Source organism: Aegilops tauschii, chromosome 6, assembly GCF_002575655.3.
Source record: "Aegilops tauschii subsp. strangulata cultivar AL8/78 chromosome 6, Aet v6.0, whole genome shotgun sequence".
In the NCBI taxonomy this organism is placed as follows: Eukaryota; Viridiplantae; Streptophyta; class Magnoliopsida; order Poales; family Poaceae; genus Aegilops; species Aegilops tauschii.
Window position 1 is genome coordinate 471,568,187 of NC_053040.3, and position 22,989 is coordinate 471,591,175.

Sequence of the window (22,989 nt, forward strand, 5' to 3'; positions counted from 1 at the left end):
CACGGCATAGAACTCCAGTAAATAATTGCATGCGGTACGGCTGGCATCTATGAGGGCAACTCCAACGCATAATCTTAAATGGTTTGGCCTCGTCCGTTTAGGGGTAAACGGATATAAAATATGGAACAACGTGTAACAAACGTTTATTTTTTGTCTGCTTTCGACTCATTCCCGCCTAAAAAGAACATGCATGGATGGGCGCGACGCGTGCCCGTGTCCTCGCCTGGCCCGCCCGTCGGGGACACAGGCACCCTTTTCTCTCCCCCTCCCCCAGCCGTCCCCCAAACCTCCCGAACCCCACCCCACCATCCCCGCCGCCGCCATTTTCTCGGCCACCTTCCTGTCTAGCCCGGCGCCCCCTCCTCCTCCCACCCCTACCCTCACCACTACCCCCGGCCTTGGTCTCGATCGCGTCGTTGTCCAGGGGGCCCGACGGATTTGAACGCATCTGACCGCCTGATTTGCGCGCATCCGGCGACGGCTGTGCCTAGCCATGGATTGGCCGGACACCAAACCAAAAAACACCGGCAACGCCTCTGCGCCGCATGCAGGCATGGACTTCGCCTCTAGCCACTCGGATCTATCCAGCCGGAACGGCGCCGGCAAAAATACACCCGACCGTCCTCTGGGGTCGGCGCTGGCCCGGCGGCTGGTCGGTCATCGTTGCCACTCATAAAGTGCAATGACTACCCGCGGGAAGTCGTTCGCCGCGTTTCTACCACGCCGGAATATCCGGGGTGGGTGTTCATCAAGTACAAAAAACATAAGGTATATTCTTGTTTTGCTTCGGTTGTGCTTCCGGATTGGGCGTAATTTCAATAGCTCTTGGCTCATACGCAACTTTGTGTGTAGGATGGATGCAATTTTTGGTATTGGGAAGAAGAATACATTCATCTATTGATTGGGCAAAATTTGATAGATGCTCGTGCACTCTTTGCTAGAATAGAGGCTAGAGATGAGATTCGATGCGAAGCAACGTCTACTTCTTTAGAATCGAAAAAGAAAGAAGTATACAAGATCGAGAATCCGTAGATCGACAATAAAGGCATCAAGGAGATATAATTCAACTTGTGGGAGCAGTTATGGAAATTGGATTTCTGTTAAAATGTCTAATTGTGGTTCTTGTTTTCTTTGGTCTTACTATTCTAGTTAAGAATTGGTGAAAGTATTACCATGTATCAAAATGTCATTGATGAAATAAAAAATATGATGGCAAAAAAATATGTGCATACGGGCACCGGGCCGGCCGGATGCGGCCGCGCGTTGGACGCACGGCCGGCGCGTCCAGAAATCCAGGCGGACGTCGCCCCATTGCTATCCCCAAACAGATGAAATCCGGATAAAACAGACGTCCATTTGGGGTCGTGCATTGGAGTTTCCCTCACAGCATGTGCAGCCGGACTTCTCAAATCTCTCTATATGTGCGGTGCACGTCCGATCAATGTCTGGTCACAGAAATATGAGCGAACCGAGCTTCTCGAGGTGGCCATACTGTTGGAGATATGCCCTAGAGGCAATCATGTATGATGATATTTCCTATGTGTTTATGAATAAAGATAGTCCTTGGACATTATCACTGATGTGTATCAGCAAGTACGTGATTTGTTTGTGGGACTATGCATTGTATGATGACTGTTCTAAAGGGTCCCTAGTCGAAAGGGCTGTGTGGACGCGCAGCCGACTAGAGTAGCATATGACACGGTCGATGGCTTGGTCTCACTAGCCATGGAGCATTGGATGCTAACCGGATAATATGGACTTGGAAAGGTCTGGTCGGATTCGACGTAGTCGGATCCGAGTCGAGATAAGGTTCGAGTCGGACAGAGCCAACTATGAGACGCAGCGATATGTCATCTGTGAGTCTCTAGTACAACATACGTTCTATGTCCTAAGACCTGAGCTGATGCATGTACTCGGGATGGTGACAGACCTGCTTTGGGCCGACCAAACGCTACTCCGTGACTGGGTAGTTACAAAGGTAGGTTTCGGGCTTGTCCAGACCCATGTTGCGAGACGTGGTTGAGCAAGAAGGGATTTGCCCCTCCGATGAGGAGAGATATACTCTGGGCCCCTCGTGTGATCCGACCAGGATAAGCATGGCCATGCGACAAGGATTATGAGGTAATCCGGATAGTGGTCGACATCACTGGAACGAGAAAGAGATCGGGCTAGCACAAGGATGACAATCTCGCCTTGAGCCCGACAACGTATATCGTGTGGCAAAGGGAACAGAAGTGTGGCATGTTGTACAGGTTCGCCTAACCAGCTTCACAGTCTGCTTGGTGTTCGGCATGCCTTGCCAGAGGCCGCTACCAACCGTGCAGTTTGGAGGTGATCCGAACTGTGACCAAGCCGGCTTGAACCTAAGGGGTCGCGCGCTTAAGGGGAGGAACCTACAAGGTCGGATCCAAGGACACTGGTCGGATGTGATCCGAGCTGTATTCGGATTGTGGCCGAGTAGACTTGTGGGCTTTAGGGTCCGTGCGAGGCCAAAGTGTTGAGCCCGCGGCGGACGCCTATATAAAGTGGAGGTGCGGCACACTCAAGCGATTGATCGCTTCGGTGTTGTCACTAGGGTTTTGCATGTGTTGCGAATAGCCTCCTCCACTCGCCGCCGACTATGTAATCGGACCTAGCAGTCCGCCGCACGGTGTTCCTCCTGCACGCGCGGATACCGTTAGAGGCGGTGCACCTGCGCCGCTCCGGCAAACTTGTACGTGGGATCGGACGACCGGCTGTTCGAGGGAGATCGGACAAGGAGGAGACGAACCATGCGGACGCGCTGCCCCAACTCTTCTTCCGCTGCATGGCACAGCGCGTCTAGTGGTAAAGAACTGTGATCCATCTCCCGTAGCACGTTCTTGGTTGTTCTGCGCGTAGGAATTTTAATTTGCAGTCGACGCACCCTACCGTAGAATCCAACACATATATGTCAGGGCTGATTGATACCCCTGATTTTTTTATTTTTTGCGGGTAATCGGAACCCCTCATATCCGGAGTAAATCTTTGGCGGATATGAGGACGCCCGAACACGCTCGAACGTGTCCGTCACGTTCGGTCCGAGGGGCAGGACCGACCATAAATGGCACCAACTCTTTCGGACCTTGTTAGACGAGCCATTTGCCTCTCCTTTCTTCTCCCTTGTCTACCCAAGCACTCCACTTGCTCCGTTGCCACTCTAACTCCACCGCAGCCCCGACCCCTCAACACCGCCACCACCACAAACCTCCTCACGGGCTGTCTCGTCGCTCCGGATGCTGACGCAGTACGTCCAGCTATTCTCATACAACACCTTGCCCTCTATGTGTTCGAAAATTGACCGACCAGTTTTTTATGATTCTTTTGTAGGAAAATGATAGATTCAGATATTCCATCAAAATAAGAGTGTGGAAACACGGAGCTTGATTGAAATCAGGGAGGAAGCTCTCTTTTTCAAAAAAAGAAAAAAGAAAAAACAACGGAACTTACTCAAAATGAGCTTTCACCCCGATTTATATATAAAGCAACAATCGAACAAATGGCCGATCCATACCAGATATATAGTGAGGTAGGCCTGATACAACATTGACACCAGGATTATCGAATCACGCAGGACACAAGCGACCACGCTACCTAAAGAGAACATAGGAAGAGCTGAGTACAACGCCACACTACGGCGTGTCATGCCAGCTGGCCTTGCTTCCAGGCCGCGCTCGTATGCCGAGGCTCGTTTTGCGCCACCCCTTGAAGATACACTAGTGCAAAATGGGGCTTTAGCATCGGCTCGTAAGGGCCTTTAGTGCCGGTTCTGTAACCGGCACTAAAGGGTGGGGACTAAAGGTCCTCCCCCCTTTAGTACCGGTTCAGCACGAACCGCCACTAAGGTGCCACCACGTGGCACGAGCCAGGGCGGGGGGCGGGGAGACATATAGTACCGGTTGGTAACACCAACCGGTACTAAAGGTTTGGGGGTTTTGGTTATATTTTTTATTTTTTGTTTAATTTTGTGATTTCAATTTAATTTAGAGATTGTTTTTACATTATAATGAGTTGTTAAATCACTAGTGAAACTACCGCGGATTAGTTTGTAGTGGATATGGATCGTCCTAAGTGATCAAGTAATATGGATATCGCATATACTTGATCACTAGCTAAGTAATCAAATATATGCCATATCGATATTACCTTGATCACTTAGGATGATCCATATCCACTTCAAACTAATCCGCAATACTTTCACCTAGTGATTTAACAACTCATTATAATCTGCGGTTTCTTTCATAAATGATATAATAACTCATCATCATCATCATCATATTAATATAAAAACTCTTGCATCATATCATAACCAACAACAGTACTAGCTAGCTAATAATCATCATAGTCGTCATTACCACTATTTAATCATCATAGTCATTACCGCTATCTAATCACCACCAACAATAGCTTAAAGAAGAAACATTCACTTCTACCAGAAGCAAAGATATCATCGAGTTCAACATGGTCATGAGATTATAAGCGTTCATAAGACCACAAAAGCAAATAACTTTAAGATTAAGTTCAGGACGAAGAACACGGACATGAGAGGACAAGTACTAAGAGCATGAACTAGCTAATCACTCCCGCTGCTCTCTCTCTCAGATAAAATAGCATAGAACATGTATAGCTCTCCTGATTCATCATATTGGAGCATGCAGATGAACATGTCTCCTAATCGTGGGATGGGCTTCTGATTGCTGCCCCTAGTACTTCTCTGCAATCGTTCACAATTTTGCTCCAGTCTTTCACTATTAAGCATGCCTCGGTTGTAGAAATCCTGAATGCACTCATGTGCAATATAGGATGTCTTGGCCGTAAGCTAACCATTGACACGCGACCTTTAGTACCGATCCACTGAGGCACAACTGTCATCGGGAGTCCCTGTTGAAGAACATCGTATAGTAACATACTTAATTAACAATGAAGTTTAGCTTGAAAAATAATGTATGCAAAAGATGCACAGAGGACAAATAGTAAATATCTTACCATCTTTCCTAAATAGATGTGACCGTAGTTCAATACGATCACTATTGGTCGCACGTTTTGAGTACTAAGATTTTCAAATTCAGGAAAATAATTTCTCTTGACAGCATCAAGATCCTCAAGCCATGAAACATAATGACTTATCTCCTCGCAGTTTAGTTCAGCCCCGGGACAGTGGACGGTCCTGTCTACCAAGCGCTGGACATGTTTGCTTGAATGGAAATAAGCTGTCAATAGAAATTAGTTGTCAACTATTTTTGAATAAACAATATCGAAGACATAAATATGGTTGAGAAACTCACATAATGGTAGAACTGGAGGCGTCTGCACATCGACCCAAATGTCTCTATTACCTTCAATATCATCTTCCGGACGAATATCAAAGGTGATAAACATTTCAGGCTCAAATGCATAAGCCTTACATAGTGCTTGCCAAGTTTTGCATTGAAAATAGGTGTAGGTGTCTGCATTGTATAATTTGACGTCGAAGGTATAACTATGCTCGATCTTCAAGTAAACTCTCCTTACCTCCATAGTTTTGTTAGGACTGAAACCTATCTTATCCAAGACAAAAATTCTTGCATGGCAGGGGATACGCTACTAGAATAGTGAAATATTAAAATTATAAGTTGAAGCAAATGAAACATAAGTCATGCTTAATTACGAAAAAAGACTTGTCGTTGTGACTTACTGTATCCACTTCGAAGGTCTCATCCAGCTTGATGCTGAAGCGCCTATCATCAACTAAGAAATTTCTGTTGCACAGGTCGTGTTTATCTTCGCAGTATTCGCACATAATGAAATCATTTTCGTCGTCAGACGACATTTCCTATGTTCATAGGTGAAACATTAATTGATAAACACTTACTAGTTCTATTAATTCAACTAATTCAACTAGTTCTATTAATTCAACTAGTTGTATTAATCCAACTAGTTCAACTAAGCACTTACTAAAAATAAACTAGTTCTATTAATTTTCTTACTAAAAATAAAGTAGCTAGTTATATATAGTAAAATTTTAATTAGATGATCAAATCTCATCTACCTAAATTTAATATATCTAATTCATCTAACATTAATATATCTAATTCATCTATAACACTAAAAGTATTAAAAAAACTAACTCATCTAACATTAATATCTAGCTAATTCATCTAATTCCTCTAACATTTGACATTAATATCTAAGATATATATTTCTATCTAATTAATTCATCTAACATTTGACATTATATATATCTAACATTATATATATAATCATCTAACAATTGACATTAATCTAACATTATATAAACTGAAAGTATAAAAAACTAACTCATCTAACATTAATATCTAGCTAATTTATCTAATTCATCTAACAATTGACATTAATATCTAACATATATTTCTATATATCTAACTAATTCATCTAACATTTGACATTAATTAATATCTAACATATATTTGTATGTATCTAACTAATTCATATAACATTTGACATTAATATCTAACATATATTTCTATATATCTAACTAATTCATCTAACATTTGACATTAATTAATATCTAACATATATTTTTATATATCTAACTAATTCATATTACATTTGACATTAATATCTAACATATATTTCTATATATCTAACTAATTCATTTAACATCTAGTATAAAAATCTGTCTCCGTTTGTGTGTGCGTAGTGTGTGTGTGTGTGTGTGTGTGTGTGTGTGTGTGTGTGTGTGTGTGTGTGTGTGTACTGTGTGTGTGTAGTGTGTGTGTGAGAGGCCGCCGGCCATGGCGCGGCAGGGCCGGCTCGCGGGCGGTCGATCTCTTACAGCGGGGCGACGGCGGGCGATGCGAGGCAACGGGGGGCGGTGACGGGCTGGGGCGGCGACGTCGATGGGGACGGGCCGGGGCGGCGACGTACTTCCGGGGGGTGCCGGCGGCGCGAGCGCGCGATCGACGACGTACGACGGGGACGGGGGCGGCGACGTCGACGGGGACGGGGACGGGGCGCGCGCGACGGGGGCGGCGACTGGGACGGGCGCAACGAAGAAGATGAAACTAACTGAAATTTTCGTAAGTGCTATATATATAGGAGTGGCCTTTAGTACCGGTTGGAGCCACCAACCGGTACTAAAGGTCAATTTTGGCCAGGCGAAGCGGCGGGAAGGGCAGGCCTTTAGTACCGGGTGGTGGCTCCAACCGGTACTAAAGACCCCCATTTAGTACCAGTTGAAGCCACGAACCGGTACTAAAGGTGGCGCGCTCCCATCCCGCGGTGCACAAAGCTTAGTCCCACCTCGCCGAGCGAAGGGCAGCTGCACTGGTTTATAAACCCAACCGCGGCTGCTTCTTCGAGCTCCTCTCTAAAGCAGGCTTCTGGGCCTAACTTTGCCGTGCTGCCCTGTGAGCCTGCTGGGCCTTATGGGCCTGCATATCCACGCCCAAGGCCGAACAGGCCCACTGGAAAGCGTGTAAATATAGTTTTTTATTTATTTATTTCTGAGTAGTTTTTTGCTGTATTTAGAGTTTCTTTGTGAATATTTTTGCTTTAGGTACAAAAAAATACAAACTTTCTGTTAGTGCCAGTAGTTTTTAAATTTGAATAGTTTAAATTTGAATTATTTGAAATTTGTGTGAATCACTACTTTTTGAATAACTTAACTTTAAAAATAGATTTTCCAGTGATTCTTTTTTCTTATGTTTAATATTAGTGTGTTTTATCATTATATTCAAATTGGTAATACTTCTGGAGTTGTAATAATTTTTAAAAAATGAAGTGCCGGTGTAACAGATGAGTTTTTCATCCGAAACCCTGATACTTCGAAAGAGATTGTCCAGTTTGTACACGAAGTGCATCCAGTTTATGCCGTAACCCTCTCTACTTTTTTTGCACATGCTATGTAGGTGAAATGATGATACCATGCCAGGTTTCAACCTTTTCAGAGTTCATTTTGTAGTGCTTTTCAATTTCACGGTCATTTAGCTCTCAAAACAAATCAGTAAATGAATGAAAAATAGCAAATGATGTCAGAAAGGGTTGAAAGTTGATGACATGGCTTTGAATCATGCATACTGAACGCAAAAAAAGTCCGGAATTATAATAAGTTAAAAAAAATGAAGTGCCGGTGTAACAGATGAGTTTTTTCGTCCGAAACCCTGATACTTCAAAATAGATTGTCCAGTTTGTACACGAAGTTCATCCAGTTTTTGCCGCAACCCTCTCTACTTTTTTGCACATGCTATGTGGGTGAAATGATGATACAATGCCAAGTTTTAACCTTTCCAGAGTTTATTTTGTAGTGCTTTTCAATTTCACGGTCATTTAGCTCTCAAAACACATCAGTAAATGAATGAGAAATAGCAAATGATGTCAGAAATGTTTGAAACTTGATGACGTGACTTTGAATGGTGCATACTGAACGTAAAAAAAGTCCGGAGTTGTAATAAGTTTAAAAAATGAAGCGTCGGTGTAATAGATGAGTTTTTTCGTCCGAAACCCTTATACTTTAAAAGAGATTATCCAGTTTATACACGAAGTGCATCCAGTTTTTGCCGTAACCCTCTCTACATGACTAAAAAGTCGCCGGCGAAGGAGAGCCCCGGAAGACGCCGCAGAAAGGAGCGGCACTTCTGGTGGCGGCGCCTAGGTTTGGCTACCATGAGGAAAACAGGCAGCGGGCACTTACCATGCATTCCTATTCCTGACCTTGATTTCGAGGAAGTATGTATGGGTACGTATTTTTCTTGAACTACAGGGCCACTTGCAGGGTAGGGTATTCAACTATTCCTGAAACATCTTTTTCGTGGATCCAGAAGCAAAGAGTGAGAAGTTCGTACCAGAAATCAATTCGGTTGACATTGCCCTGCCTTCGTACTTGCAAAATATCCCACGTCCGCTACCCTGTGCCCGAGGGAAAGAACCGGAATCAGTAGAAAGTCAGAGCGGCCCTCAAAAAAAAAAGTCAGAGCGAGCACGACGGCGACATGCCAGTGCACACCACCACAGAAGTCAATTTCCAGCCCCCGATTTCTCCAACAGGATCTAATCAGAGCATCTGCAAAGACAGAAAGAAACCACCAATAATTCACGACGAATCGAATCTTCCCGTCCAGCTTTGTCCGATGCAACTGTCCGAAGTCGCGCAACCGTTGATGGTGACTCACTCACCGTATCGGAGCCCCCGGCGCACGTGTATCCATGGCGCTCCCCGGCGGCGCCGCCCGCTCTTTCCTTATGCATTGGCTCCGGCGCAGGCCGTTTACCTGCGCTTTACTAATTCCGCTATAATCGTACCTGGACCGACAATGCTCGTATCCATTCGGAGACACTGGACAATAAGCCATTGATTCCCCAGTTCAGGCGGCACTGAACTTCTCCGGCTTTCAGCCCGATTGACTCTACACTGACTCGATCGTGCCCTGGCGCTTGGGCAAGAGAGTCACTGCTGCTCTTGTCAGTGGCAAGAGAGACCGACCTTCCTTCGAATCCTTCAAAGGCGCCGATCAAGTCCAATTGTGCGTCCGCATCTGCGCGCGACCGAGTCCGGCCTCCGACGGTGCTCGGCTCCGCCATGTCGCAATCAAGTTATTCCGCCGGGTCATGCGTTCTGTTGACCTGCTCGGCCGACGCCAACGTTGACGTTCCAGAGCTTCTTCTTAAGCAAGTGCCCGTCTGATATTTGACGAGCTTGTTGTGGAAACAGTAGGTAGCAACTCGGTCGTCAAATATTCAACAGAACCGATCAAGAAGCCCAGACATCATCTTCTTGCGCAAGTTGAAGAGTTGGGGGATCCCAACCGCTCCGCAGACCCCGGTCAACAGTAAAATACCACGGATCTGAAGAAAACAGTAAAAATATCACGAGCAGGACGAAAAGAGCTCCTCAGTTCAGCAGCCGCGCCATGAAACTTTACAGAAACTTCGCCGGAGTCGGGGGATTTCTACTGTGCTGCAAGTTGGTGGCCTGATCCGGCCGGAGGCACACGGGTGCCGCGTGACGGGAGCAAACGACGGCGAGACGCCACTGAGGAGCTTATCCAAAACCGAAACAAGGGGAGATGCATCCACACTCCAGAAACAGAAACAGAAACGAGAGCAGGAGTTGTAGCGGCAAACAAATCATCCAAGGATGGATAAGCCTCCTGTCACGGGACAGATCGGATGCATGTATGTATGCGTGTTTCCAATTTGTCACTTATGATGTATTGATGTATATCCAGAACCAAAATCATGGGTTATCACAGCGGGCAGAGAGCTCACTCTATGTACAAGTGGAGCAGAGAAGATGAACTATGTGCAGCGGAGTTGAAGAAGAGGCTCACTCTATGTACAGCCACTCTATATACAGCTAATTGACCAGCGGAGTTGAGGAAGAGGCTGACCTAATCCCCACCGTTCTTCTATACAGCGAATGGAATTATTCGGGTTCGGGGAATTTCTTTCCTATGTACAGTTTGTGCAGTATGTACTAGTATGACATGTCGACGATGTTGTCTTTTACTGGCTGCCGCCTGCGCGGCGGCCGGCCATGGAGACGCCGGAGAGCCGGCTGGGCCCGGCGCGAAACCGGTCCGGGCGCTTCCTCTGCTGAAGCTGCTGTACCGAGGGAGACGGCGCCAGCGCTCTGCGTGCCCAGTGTCCGCTCCCCATGGGGACGCGCTGCGCTAGCACGTTTACCATGCGCCTAGAGCAGCCGCTGCCGATGGGTGGCGGCGATGGCGGGCAGGCTCGCTTGCTGCTGACGGCGGGGACCGCCTCCTGCTTGCGCTCCTTGTGGAGGCTGCAACGGAACGAGCCCGGGTGGTTCGTCGGGGAGCACATGCAGGACCGACGGATCTTGGCCGTGGGGGAGGAGTGGGGAGAGGAGAAGCCGACGGACTTGACCGGCGAGCCGCCGCCGGAGAGGTTGATACGGGTGAGCGAGGTGGATTGGTAGTTGGGAAAGGGGCTTAGAAGGACAGGGCCCGACATGATTTGAGAGACCAGAGAGGTGGAGGGGCCGGTGGCTTTGGTATGTGAGTTGAGTTCCGGTGGTTCGCTGCCGGTTTGGGTAAACCAGAGATGGGAGGCGGTTGGCCGCATTATATAGGCCGGGGAGGGAGATAGTAGGTCATAGGAGGGGCAGTTTGGTAACTTAGTGGCGGAGAAAACCTGCTGTTCGGTCGAGCTAAACTTTTTTTAAAGGTTAAACTAATTGAGGTTATGGTAGCACACGGGAGGGAACCGGTGTTGGGTTCAAAGCAGGTGGGAATATCCTTTGGGCTCATGCATGCCAACTTGCTTTGAAATACTACTGATTTATTTCAGTGTCAAAATTCTGGTCAATTTCTTGCATTACAAACCAGTATCTTGCAACTATTAGTCATGTCAAAGGAGTAGTATATTCCAACGATTTGTGCACCAATGAATGTGAATCGGAACATATGGTGGTTGTTTGTTTCCGTGTGAGCCGCACTGATTCGTACTAACTTCCTCTTCTGTTCAGAAAGAGCATCTTGCAGAAGCACTGATGCAATCCCATATTACTAGCACGCAGGACACAGCGCATGTGCCGGTTCGGCCGGAATTTGGGCAATGTCGAATTTTTTTTTGTTTGGCAATCCCACCGGTTGTGGGCTCGTGGCACGTTGCTGTCAGTAACCCGTTTCCGGCACACTGAAAGAACGGTCCTGGGAAAAAGGAACTTGTCTCTCTGAACTTCAGAACCATGGCCAAGTTGGCACGACGAGGACGCGCCACCGGCCGGCAGCGACCGGACCCGAGCCACCGGCCGTGGGTTCGCCTACGCTTTGCTTGAAACGCGGCCGACCTCTGAATGCTCGACACAGTGGCATCGGCATCAGTCGCCGTAACGGCAGTGTCCATCGGTGTTCTCCGAATCTGTTCACTCGCTCCCGCCCATGTACGTTGGTTCGTGGAGTCCGCGCGAAGGAAGGAAGGGATCGTGGAGCCCGCCGGCGATGTGCATGTGATCCGGCCGGTTGCGCCGCGATAAGATGCTCCGATCACTGTTAGCGTGTGGTGGCCGTGGATTCCGGTCGACCCAGACGAGACGATCGAACGTGGCCGTCTCTTTCGCTAGTTGCATTTCCGTTTCACTTTCGCCTTCTTCATTGGGTGGCACGCGCTCCTGCGCTCCTGGCTTTTGCGCTTCAGTTGGTGTATTTTCACCGTGAAGGGCCGGATGCGGAAAGATTGTGATCGACAAGCGGGCCTCGGAACATGCGTCGGTTAATGGCTAGAGTAATCCTTGCAAATATATTTACTCAGGCTTAATTACAGCCGTGTGCTGCTGCACCTGACCCTGGCCACATGCACGCAGCAAATGACAGATTACAGTTTATTTTAAACTAAAGCTGTACAGTTCCACCCGCAAAAAAGAAAAGAAAAACTGCACAGTTCAGATCACGGCCGGCCGCGGCTCACAGCTAGGCCTGCAGGTTCATCGTTTTGAACGGCGTGAACGAACGAACGGGGCAAGTACCACACGCCCGGAGGCACAATGCTTCGGTGGCACCTGCTTTTGTGTTTATGACATGTGGACTCAACAGGTGGCTGGCTCACATGTCAGTGACTCAAAGACAGGTGCCACACTGAAGCTGCGTCCCGCCCGCTGCGCGCGACGTCTGCATGGCGAGAAGGGGTGCGTGGCGCCGGTCGGCCGCGACAGGTGTCTAGGGCGGGAGCCACTTGGGCAGTGCTTTGTTTTTGTCTCTGGCCACACCTTGTCGCTTGGATCCGGATATCATCGTGCATGGGCCGTCGCCCTGCATCATCTAGCTCGGTGGTTGATGGACGCTCCACCCTGATCAGATCACATCTGATGGCCTACTGATTTTTATATCGTGCCGCCCTTTTCCAGTTGTTGAATAAAGCAGAGCGGGGCCAGGCGAACTACCAGTGTACAGTCTAGCTCAATTTCTGCAGACCGCGCGCGGATCCATCTCCAATCATACGTAGTACAGTGTATTATTATGGATCTCCAATCATGTTGCATTTGTCCGTATACTCCAGTGGTTGTTCGTGCTTTTAGACACTGCCACACTGGCCTCACATGTTTCTTATAGGGGGACTTGGCAAATCCGCCCCCTATACGTCCGCGGGCGCTTTTTATATCCACATTTTTATACATACGTATCGCATATTCCATCCTCTATATTCATACTAAAACATGCAATATTGATAAAAACTGCGTAGATTATGACTTATGAGCGAACATAGAAATGCGTTCAACAAAAGAACAGAACCGAATTTCCAAAAGATAGCCAAAGTTCACATAATACACATAATACGGCGGACAAGTTTAAACTGCAACTAAAAACATGAAATTAAGGCAGATGTTCACCATTTCCTCGCCGGCCCTTTGCCCTTCCGATCGCCGTCGCAGCTGTAGGAGTCCGCGGCATCAGGTGGGTCCACGTGAGAGATGTCGGATTCATTGTCGTCGGAGTAGGAATCGGAGATGAAGATGTAGCCTTGTAAGCGCTTGACAACGCGGTCTTGCTTGCGCTTGAGCCTGGCCACCTCACCGCCTCTGCCGCCACCTCCCGCTTGGATAGCTTAATGCTGAGCCGGAGTTACTTGGCGTTGATCCTTCGGAGCCATTGGGCCTTCGTCTCCACCACAGTCAGTGACTAGTGGCACACCCACTCGAGGAGACGGTCATCTTCGTCGGGCTCCTGGCGGCGGCGGGCGGACTGTGCAGACGCGTCGGACCCGCTCGCCATCTCCCTTCCACTCTGCCTCTCGCAGCGGGCGGCACGTGCCTCCGACTCCGGAGTCCACTCCGCGGCTGTGTCGGAGCGGGCACTAGAACGCGCGCTGCCCGCGCGAAGCAGCGGCCGTAGGTGGAGGAGGCCGTCGGGCGGGAGAAGATCATGTAAGCCTCGCAGAGCCGTGCGCGGGGCGGGAATGGCCGGCGATCGACGACAAGTGGGGCCGCACCGGACCCGGAGCCGCAGCCCGTATCGACCCGCGGGCGCTCAAGTGCGATACTGAGCGTCAGCTCCTCCTCATCTCCGAAGCTGTCATCGGAGTGCCTGCCGGTGCTGGACATGGTCGCCGGTGATAGGGATTTGGTGGATTGGGGAAATGGGAGCATCGGGGAGGGGAGCGGAGCAGAGCGGAGTGAGATAGGATTTCTGCCGGACGGGTTTTTGATGGGTTGGGGTGGGCCGGGCTGACATGGCGGACGCGCTCGGGTGTGCCCGGGACGCCTCATATCCATCCTATATTTGAGACGGATATAAGGGGTGTCGGTCAGTCGATGCGTTTGAGGCCCGTTTGAGAGCTTCGGTTGAGTCGGCTTTTTGTGACCGGTCAGTGACCGGACGATCTGCCTGGATGTATGAGACGGATATAGCGTGCCCGACTGTAGATGCTCTGAGAGGATTAAACATACAACGGTTACAGAAAAGATCAGGGTGTTGTGCTAATTATAATCCCTCTGTTCACTATGGAATTATTTTTTGCGGGTACAGTATGGACTTAACATAGATTGAAATGAGTGAACACATTTTTTTTTGCAGGTACAGTATGGAGTACTATGATATTGGTCATTTCGTATTGTCAAAACAGAGGGACTGAGGGAGTAGAAGAATCTTCTTGGTACGTTCTGATAGAGGATGATCTTGTTGGTCCTTTTCGTCCAAAACATATATGCACCGTACGTGTCAAATCAGGCTAAGCCTGGCCCGACCATATCTCAATGTAGCGTGATCACAAGCGATTCACGTATGCAATCAGAAATCATCCTATCCCCGCCTGCTCTGTCACATACCAACAAGTGAAGCAAGATCAAACGATCTATAAATGTTGAACCCCGTATCCTTAATTAGCACTGAGAAGAACGACGGGTCCTCGTGCATGCCACGCACGTAGACCCTGACGTGCGAAGGCACCGGCACCGGCCAGCTCGGGCGTACGTGTGCAAGTGTCACCGAACTGGAAGTTTCGATGGTGAAGCCACTCGTTTGGCCGTTGCATTAGAGTACTCGTTGCATTACCGCCTCCTGCACCGGCAAGAGACGGATCGGCTGGCACGCGTCGGAAGCGCAGTGGTCGGCGACTCGGCGAGGCAGTTATTCCGTCCTGCTCAGCTCCATGTAGCTACACACGCGCTCTGAAAGAGATCGATGCGACGTCGCGTACGTACGTATCGCTTCTCCGCCATCGCCGTGCATGGCCGGTAACCAGTGAGCGCCATGCACGGGCCCCACCTAGCAAGCACCTTAATCTTCGGGCGTATTGTATCGTATAATAATCCAGGCATCCATCCAGCACCTCTCGTTCTCGTGTGGTACCTGGAGGCGTGGATAGATCGATCGAGTGGGCATGGCACGCACGTTGATCCATCGATTGCCACGCGCAGCTGCATGTGCCCGCCGCGAGGCATACGTACGTACATGCATGGCGCCTCTCCAACCATACAATATACTCGATATGCATAGGAGGTGGCTAGCTAGCTAGGTGCTTCTGCAATACCAGGTTCACACGCATGCATGGTATTTCTCCCTATGTATACGTAGGGGCGTACCATGTGCCCACGTCAGGGAGATGCATGCCTGCGTGCTTACGTTGGGTGCAACACTCCAACGCCATGGAGGCCGTCTAATTAATTTTCAAAAGTGAACCTACTGTACCAGTGGCGATTTTCTATCGGGTCACTAGTAGAAAAAGGGTATATTGTCCCGGTTGATAAGGGCCTTTTGTCCCGGTTTTTGAACCGGGACTAAAGGGTCGTTACTAATGCCCTAACCCTTTAGTCCCGGTTCTTATACGAACCGGGACAGATGGACCTTCACATGGCCGGTGCGGCGAGCCCAGGCAGGAGGGCATTTGGTCCCGATTGGTGGCACTAACCGGGACCAATAGACATCCACGCGTCAGCATTTCAGGGGCTGGGGTATTTGTTTTTTGTTTTGAAGGGGGGGGGGGGGGGGGTTGGGGGTTTTGGGGGGTTAATTTATGTGTTTCATATATTGTGTTAGCTAGCTAATTAATAGAGAGAAGTGTCCTCTCTTATCTCCGTGCTTGGTCGACGCTACGTACTATGTACGTATGGAGAGGACTAGACACGCTAGCTAGTAATCAAATGAAGGAAACAGAAGATCGTCATGAACATATGCATACAGAGAGAAGTGATATCGACCACCTCTCCTTGTCCGAGAGATTGGTCGAACAACAAGTTCTCATATATCTATCCGACACTACCGGCTACATATATACAATAATTATCTCTTACAATATAATCTCCTAATTAAATTGTAAGAACACAGGGTCCACATAGTATTCTCCGTTTTCAGCGATCACGTGGTCAAGGAAGAATGCCGCCAATTCCTCTTGAATTGCTCGCATACGATCTGGTGCTAGGAGTTCATCCCGCATCCGAAAGATCTAATTTGAAGAAGGGGGTCAATACATATATATATATGAATAAATGAAACTCAACACAAATGATGGTAATAAAATAAAATTGTGAATATTATTGCTTACGCACTTCATATTGTTCGTCAGAGGAGCCCCGCTCACAGGTCGTGTAGCGGATGGACTCGCAAACGTAGTATCCACAGTAATTATTCCCGGATTCCTGCCACAACCACTTTACAAGAAATAGAGGTCAATCAAACTGATAAGCAAGCATGCTAAATGGTATTGATGAAACTAGCGCTTGAATCACTAGGAGATGCGCGGAACATGCTACTATAGTACTTACTTTCGGGTGTCTAAATTGCAGCTTCTTCGGCAGTCCCGGTGCTTTTTTGGTGAATTTTCTCCAAACCCTGCCAGACAAAGAAAACAATTACTTGATATCAGAAAATGAACAAAGTTGCTGATATTGTGGATAATGATCGATTTAACTTACTTCTCGAGCATTTGAGTCATGTCCGCATAGTCCTGGGGATCTTTTCGTCTCGAGTCTAAGTCGGTTACTACTCCGCTTAATCTCTAGGAGAATATAGTGGAAGCTGCGCATGCATGCATAAGTCATCAGTTACATTACTATAACCTGGACTAATAAGGGAAACCGAATATGCACAAGACAGTAACACTCACTTGAAGTTGTAAGGAAACACTAGTAGAAAAAGGGTCAAATGTCAAGCACATTAGTGCCGGTTTGCTTTTGAGCCGGCACTAATGTGTGCATTAGTGCCGGTTCCAACGGCTAGCCAGCCGCTTTCCTTAGTACCGGTTCGTGGCCGACCTTTAGCACCGGTTCGTGCCACGGACCGGTACTAAAGTGAGTGGTGGCAGGATGTTGTCAGTCCGGGGCCCCCCAGCACCTTTAGTACCGGTTCATGGCACGAATCGGTGCTAAAGGTCGTCCTACATAAGCCCTTCATCCACCCGAGCTCGCTCTGTTCTTCCCCTTTCCCCTCTCCTCTCTGTTCTTCCCCTCTTCCTCTCGAGCTCATCACACATTTTGCCCAAAATTTGTCAAGATTTGAAGGCCCCATCCATTCAAATGATCACAAAGGTTAGCAACTTTGTCCTTTCATCTCTCATTGCTAGATTAGCTCTTGCAATGCTTTGTATAGTGATTAATTTATGAGTTTAGTAATTTGGTAGAAAATATATGTGCTAGTATTTGATTTATATGCAATTCGTGGTCAAAACTAACACTTAGTTTGCATATGTAGGTGTGGTTTACTTAGTGCCTTCTAAATCTCCGTCGTAACCACAGTCGATCGCCCGCACCGTTCCGTCGCCGGCAACACCTTGTGGTGAGCCTCTTGTTCATGAATGTTTTACATTACCAAATTGATGTTTGTGTGATTTGGATATATAGTTACTCGTATAATTATCTTACCCGTACGTTGTTTGTTATACATAGTGCCATGGTTTTGATATCCGTCCCCGTCGGCCCTCGTCCTTGTTATGATTCGGATGTGGTATATTCTCTTTTAAAACTAGTTGTTGCATTTCGTGTTTACGACAAATTATGCCCATCAAGTTGACATAGATATTTTTGTCTAGGAGGTTTGTGAACCGGAAATTCCAACCGACCCTATTGTCGAGAGGTTAAATTTAGTTGAAAGAGAAAACGAGTATTTGAAAGAAAGATTGAAAAGAATTGAGGGGGAGAAGATGGAATTGGAGTTGCATGTTGCCGATGTCGTCGATGATCACAAGATCAAGATGGAGAAAATGCGCTTGAAGATTAGAAAGATTAAAAAATATGCCATTGATAGTGAGGCTTGGTATCATTATGCTGTTGGATCAATTGTTATCTTAGTTGCGATCTTGATCGCATTTGTTGTTGCATTTAAATTCTTTAGTTAGAGAGTTATTTGTTTGTTGCATTTAAGTCTTGTATGAACTTTATGTATGAATTTGTATTAATTTGGTCTATTCGGTGTTGTGTAATGAAGATGAGCCGACAATGGATGTACGATGACCGATGCTCTCCCGAGTTCATTAATGGCGTGCAAACTTTTCTGCTTGCAGCTGAGGCAAACAAGCGGGCGGATGGTTTTATGCCTTGTCCATGTTTAGTCTATAAGAACCATTCACGTCCACCTGTTTAAGTCCGGTTTCATACCCCACTATAATGTTTGGACCAAGCACGGAGAAAGAGGGGTTATGATGGAAGACAATGAAGAAGAAGAGGACGATGACAACTATCATGGCCATGGATTCCCTAAATACAATGATACAACAATGGGGGAAGAAGCTGAGCCGGCAATGCGGGAAGAGGCTGAAGAAGAGGCATCAGATGAGCCCGTTGATGATCTAGGTCGGGCCATTGCCGATGCAAAGAGAAACTGCGCAAGTGATTTGGAGAAGAAGAAGTTGCAGCGCATGTTAGAGGATCACAAGAAATTGTTGTACCCGAATTGCAAAGCTGACAAGAAAAAGTTGGGCACCACACTGGAATTGCTGCAATGGAAGGCAGAGAATGGTGTATCTGACAAGGGATTTGGAAAGTTGCTGGTAATGATAAAGAATATGCTTCCAAAGGACAACGAATTGCCCGAGAGTACGTACGAAGCAAAGAAGGCTGTCTGCCCTCTAGGGTTAGAGGTGCAAAAGATACATGCATGCCCTAATGACTGCATCCTCTACTGCGGTGAGTACAAGGATTTGAACGCTTGCCCGGTATGCGGTGCATTGCGCTATAAGATCAGGCGCGATGACCCTGGTGATGTCGAGGGCGAGCGCCCCAGGAAGAAGATTCCTGCCAAGGTGATGTGGTATGCTCCTATAATACCACGGTTGAAACGTTTGTTCCAAAACAAAGAGCATGCCAAGGCGATGCGATGGCACAGAGAAGATCGTAAGAAAGACGAAAAGTTGAGAGTACCCGCTGACGGGTCGCAGTTGAGAAAAATTGAGAGAAAGTACGGGAAGGAGTTTGCAGATGACGCAAGGAACGTATGGTTTGGTCTAAGCGCAGATGGCATTAATCCTTTTGGGGAGCAGAGCAACAACCATAGCACCTGGCCTGTGACTCTATGTTTGTATAACCTTCCTCCTTGGTTGTGCATGCAGCGGAAATTCATTATGATGCCAGTGCTCATCCAAGGCCCTAAGCAACCCGGCAACGACATTGATGTGTACCTAAGGCCATTAGTTGAAGAACTCTTACAGCTGTGGAATAGAACAGGTGTACGTGCGTGGGATGAGCACATGGGGGAAGAATTTGACCTAAAGGCCTTGCTGTTCGTGACCATCAATGATTGGCCTGCTCTCAGTAACCTTTCAGGACAGACAAACAAGGGATACCGCGCATGCACGCACTGTTTGGATGATACCGACAGTATATATTTGGACAATTTTAGGAAGAATGTGTACCTGGGACATCGCCGATTTCTTCCGAGCAGGCATCCCGTAAGAAAGAAAGGCAAGCATTTCAAAGGTGAGGCGGATCACCGGATGAAGCCTCGCCACCGTACTGGTGCTGATGTACATGATATGGTCAAGGATTTGAAGGTAGTCTTTGGAAAGGGTCCTGGCGGACAACCTGTTCCGAATGACGCTGACGGACGCGCACCCATGTGGAAGAAGAAATCTATATTTTGGGACCTGCCCTATTGGAAAGATCTAGAGGTCCGCTCTACAATCGACGTGATGCACGTGACGAAGAATCTTTGCGTGACCCTGCTTGGCTTCTTGGGCGTGTATGGGAAGACAAAAGATACACCTGAGGCACGGGAGGACCAGCAACGTATGCATGGAAAAGACGGCATACATCAGGGTCATGCCAGCTACGCTCTTACCAAAGAAGAGAAGGACATCTTCTTTGAATGCCTGCTCAGTATTAAGGTAACGTCTGGCTTCTCGTCGAATATAAAGGGAATAATAAACATGGCAGAGAAAAAGTTCCAGAACCTAAAGTCTCATGACTGCCACGTGATTATGACGCAACTGCTTCCGGGTGCATTGAGGGGGCTTCTACCGGATAACGTTCGATTAGCCATTGTGAAGCTATGTGCATTCCTCAATGCAATTTCTCAGAAGGTAATCGATCCAGAAATCATACCAAGGTTAGAGAATGATTTGGTGAAATGTCTTGTCAGTTTCGAGTTGGTGTTCCCACCATCCTTCTTCAACATCATGACGCACGTCCTAGTTCACCTATGCGAAGAGATTAGCGTTTTGGGTCCTGTATTTCTACACAATATGTTCCCCTTTGAGAGGTTCATGGGAGTCTTAAAGAAATATGTTCATAACCGTGCTAGGCCAGAAGGAAGCATCTCCAAGGGCCATGAAAATGAGGAGGTCATTGAGTTTTGTATTGACTTTATTCCTGACCTTAAGCCAATTGGTGTTCCTGAATCGCGGCATAAGGGCAGACTGGATGGAAAAGGCACGCTAGGCGGAAATCAAAAAATATGTATGGACGGACATTCTCTCACTGAAGCACACTACACAGTTATACAGAATTCCGCCTTGGTGGCTCCGTATATGGACGAACACAAGAATTTTCTACGCTCCAAACAACCGGAGCGGTCTGATGACTGGATTACACGTGAACAAACTAGGAGTTTCGCCGGCTGGTTGCAGACACGTACCATGCATGACGCCTCTATTGAAGATGACCTGTACTCGCTGTCCCAGTTACCATCTTCGAATATAATGACTTTCAAAGGGTACGAGATAAATGGTAATACATTTTACACGATCGCCCAAGATAAGAAGAGCACCAACCAAAACAGTGGTGTCCGCTTTGATGCAACAACCAAGACGGGAAAGGAAACATATTATGGTTACATAGAGGAGATATGGGAACTTGACTATGGACGTGATTTGAAGGTCCCTTTGTTTCGGTGCAAATGGGTCAATATTACACGATATGGGGTAACGGAAGACCCGCAGTATGGAATGACAACAGCGGATCTCAACAATCTTGCGTATGTAAGAACCATTCGTCCTAGCTAATGATGTGGCACAGGTTTTCTATGTGAAGGATATGTCTACCAAGCCGAGAAAAAGAAAAGATAAGGAAGCGAATGCATCATACGATGAGCCAAAGCACCACATAGTTCTTTCTGGGAAGAGAAACATCGTGGGAGTGGATGACAAGACAGACATGTCAGAAGATTATCAAAAGTTTGATGAAATTGCTCCATTCACAGTGAATATTGACCCGAGCATCCAGTTAAATGATGAAGATTTTCCATAGCTACGGCACAAAGGGACATACGTGAAGAAAAAGTTTCACACCCAAAGATCTGGGATGTGATCGGCTTCACTATCATCAATTTCTTCTGTGTTTCACACCCAGGAGGGAATCTCTGTAATAGTTAGGGTTATGTGTTTTGGCATTTGAAACGCGAAGAAATTTTATGTGCAAACAAATTCTTTCATGCATTTACTGATTTTTTCAGCTAAATGACCCTGAAATTGAAAAGCATTTCAAATGAACTCGGAAAAGGTTGAAAGTTGGCATGGTATCATAATTTCACCCACATAGCATGTGCAAAAAAGTAGAGAGGGTTACCGCAAAAACTGGATGCACTTCGTGTATAAAATGGACAATCTCTTTCGAAGTATCAGGGTTTCGGACGAAAACTCATCCGTTACAAAAGGCATTTCATTTTTTAAATAACCTAAGCATTACCAAATTGAATATAATGATAAAACACACTAATATTAAACATAAGAAAAAAGAATCACTGAAAATCTATTTTCAAAGTTTAGTTATTCACAAACTAGTGATTCACACAAATTTCAAATAATTCAAAATGTAAACTATTCAAATTTGTAAACTACCGGCAGTAATAGAAAGTTTGTAATTTTTTGTACCTAAAGCAAAAATATTCACAAAGAAACTCTAAATACAGCAAAAAAACAACTCAAAAATAAATAAAACAAAAAAATAAAGCAAAAAAAATAAACCAAAAAAAATAAGGCAAAAAAATAAAGCAAAAAAAAAGAAAATAAAAAAGCCCGCCTACTGTGCCACAGCGGCCTGCATACGACTAGAAACCCGACCTGTTGTTGGGCCAGGATGCAGGCCCGCAAAGGCCCAATAGGCCCACAGGGCAGCATAGAACAGGTAGGCCCACAAGGCTGCAATAGAGAGGAGCTCGAGACAGCTGCCGCAGCAGGGCTTATAAGCAGGTGTGGGCGCCCTTCGGCTACCGAGGTGGGACTAAACTTGCCCGCACCGCACCTGCGCCACCGCACCCCTTTAGTACCGGGTCGTGGCTCCAACCGGTACTAAAGGGGGGTCTTTAGTACCGGTTGGTGCCACCACCCGGTACTAAAGGTGTGCGCTTCCCGCCGCTTTGCCTGGCCAAAACAGACCTTTAGTACCGGTTGGTGGCTCTAACCGGTACTAAAGGTGGGTTCTATATAAGAAAACACTTCAAAAAAAATTCGGCAGTTTGTTCTCCCTCTGTTTCTTCTCCTCTGCCCCGTCGCCGCCGCCCCTCGTCGCCGCCCACGTCGCCGCCCCTCGTCGCCGCCCCCGTCGCCATCGCCGCCGCCCCAGTCGCCGTCCTCGTCGCCGTCCGTCGCCGTCCCCTCTGCCTCGCCGTCCCGTCGCCTCGCCGTCGCCAT

General features: G+C 47.3%; 1 protein-coding gene and 1 long non-coding RNA gene across 2 annotated transcripts in view; both read right to left on the minus strand.

Moving 5' to 3' along the window:
* Nucleotides 1-22,989, minus strand: part of LOC109773981 (uncharacterized) — a 293,742-nt gene that overhangs the window by 178,546 nt on the left and 92,207 nt on the right. The window lies entirely within an intron of this gene.
* Nucleotides 10,176-11,575, minus strand: LOC109755531 (uncharacterized). The gene has a single exon (XM_020314426.4). The coding sequence runs from the start codon at nt 11,062-11,064 to the stop codon at nt 10,480-10,482; it is 585 nt and encodes a 194-aa protein (XP_020170015.2). The 5' UTR covers nt 11,065-11,575; the 3' UTR covers nt 10,176-10,479.

Excerpts from the sequence above, each read along its gene's own strand:
- LOC109755531 (XM_020314426.4), bottom strand. The coding sequence starts at position 11,064 with ATGCGGCCAACCGCCTCCCATCTCTGGTTTACCCAAACCGGCAGCGAA.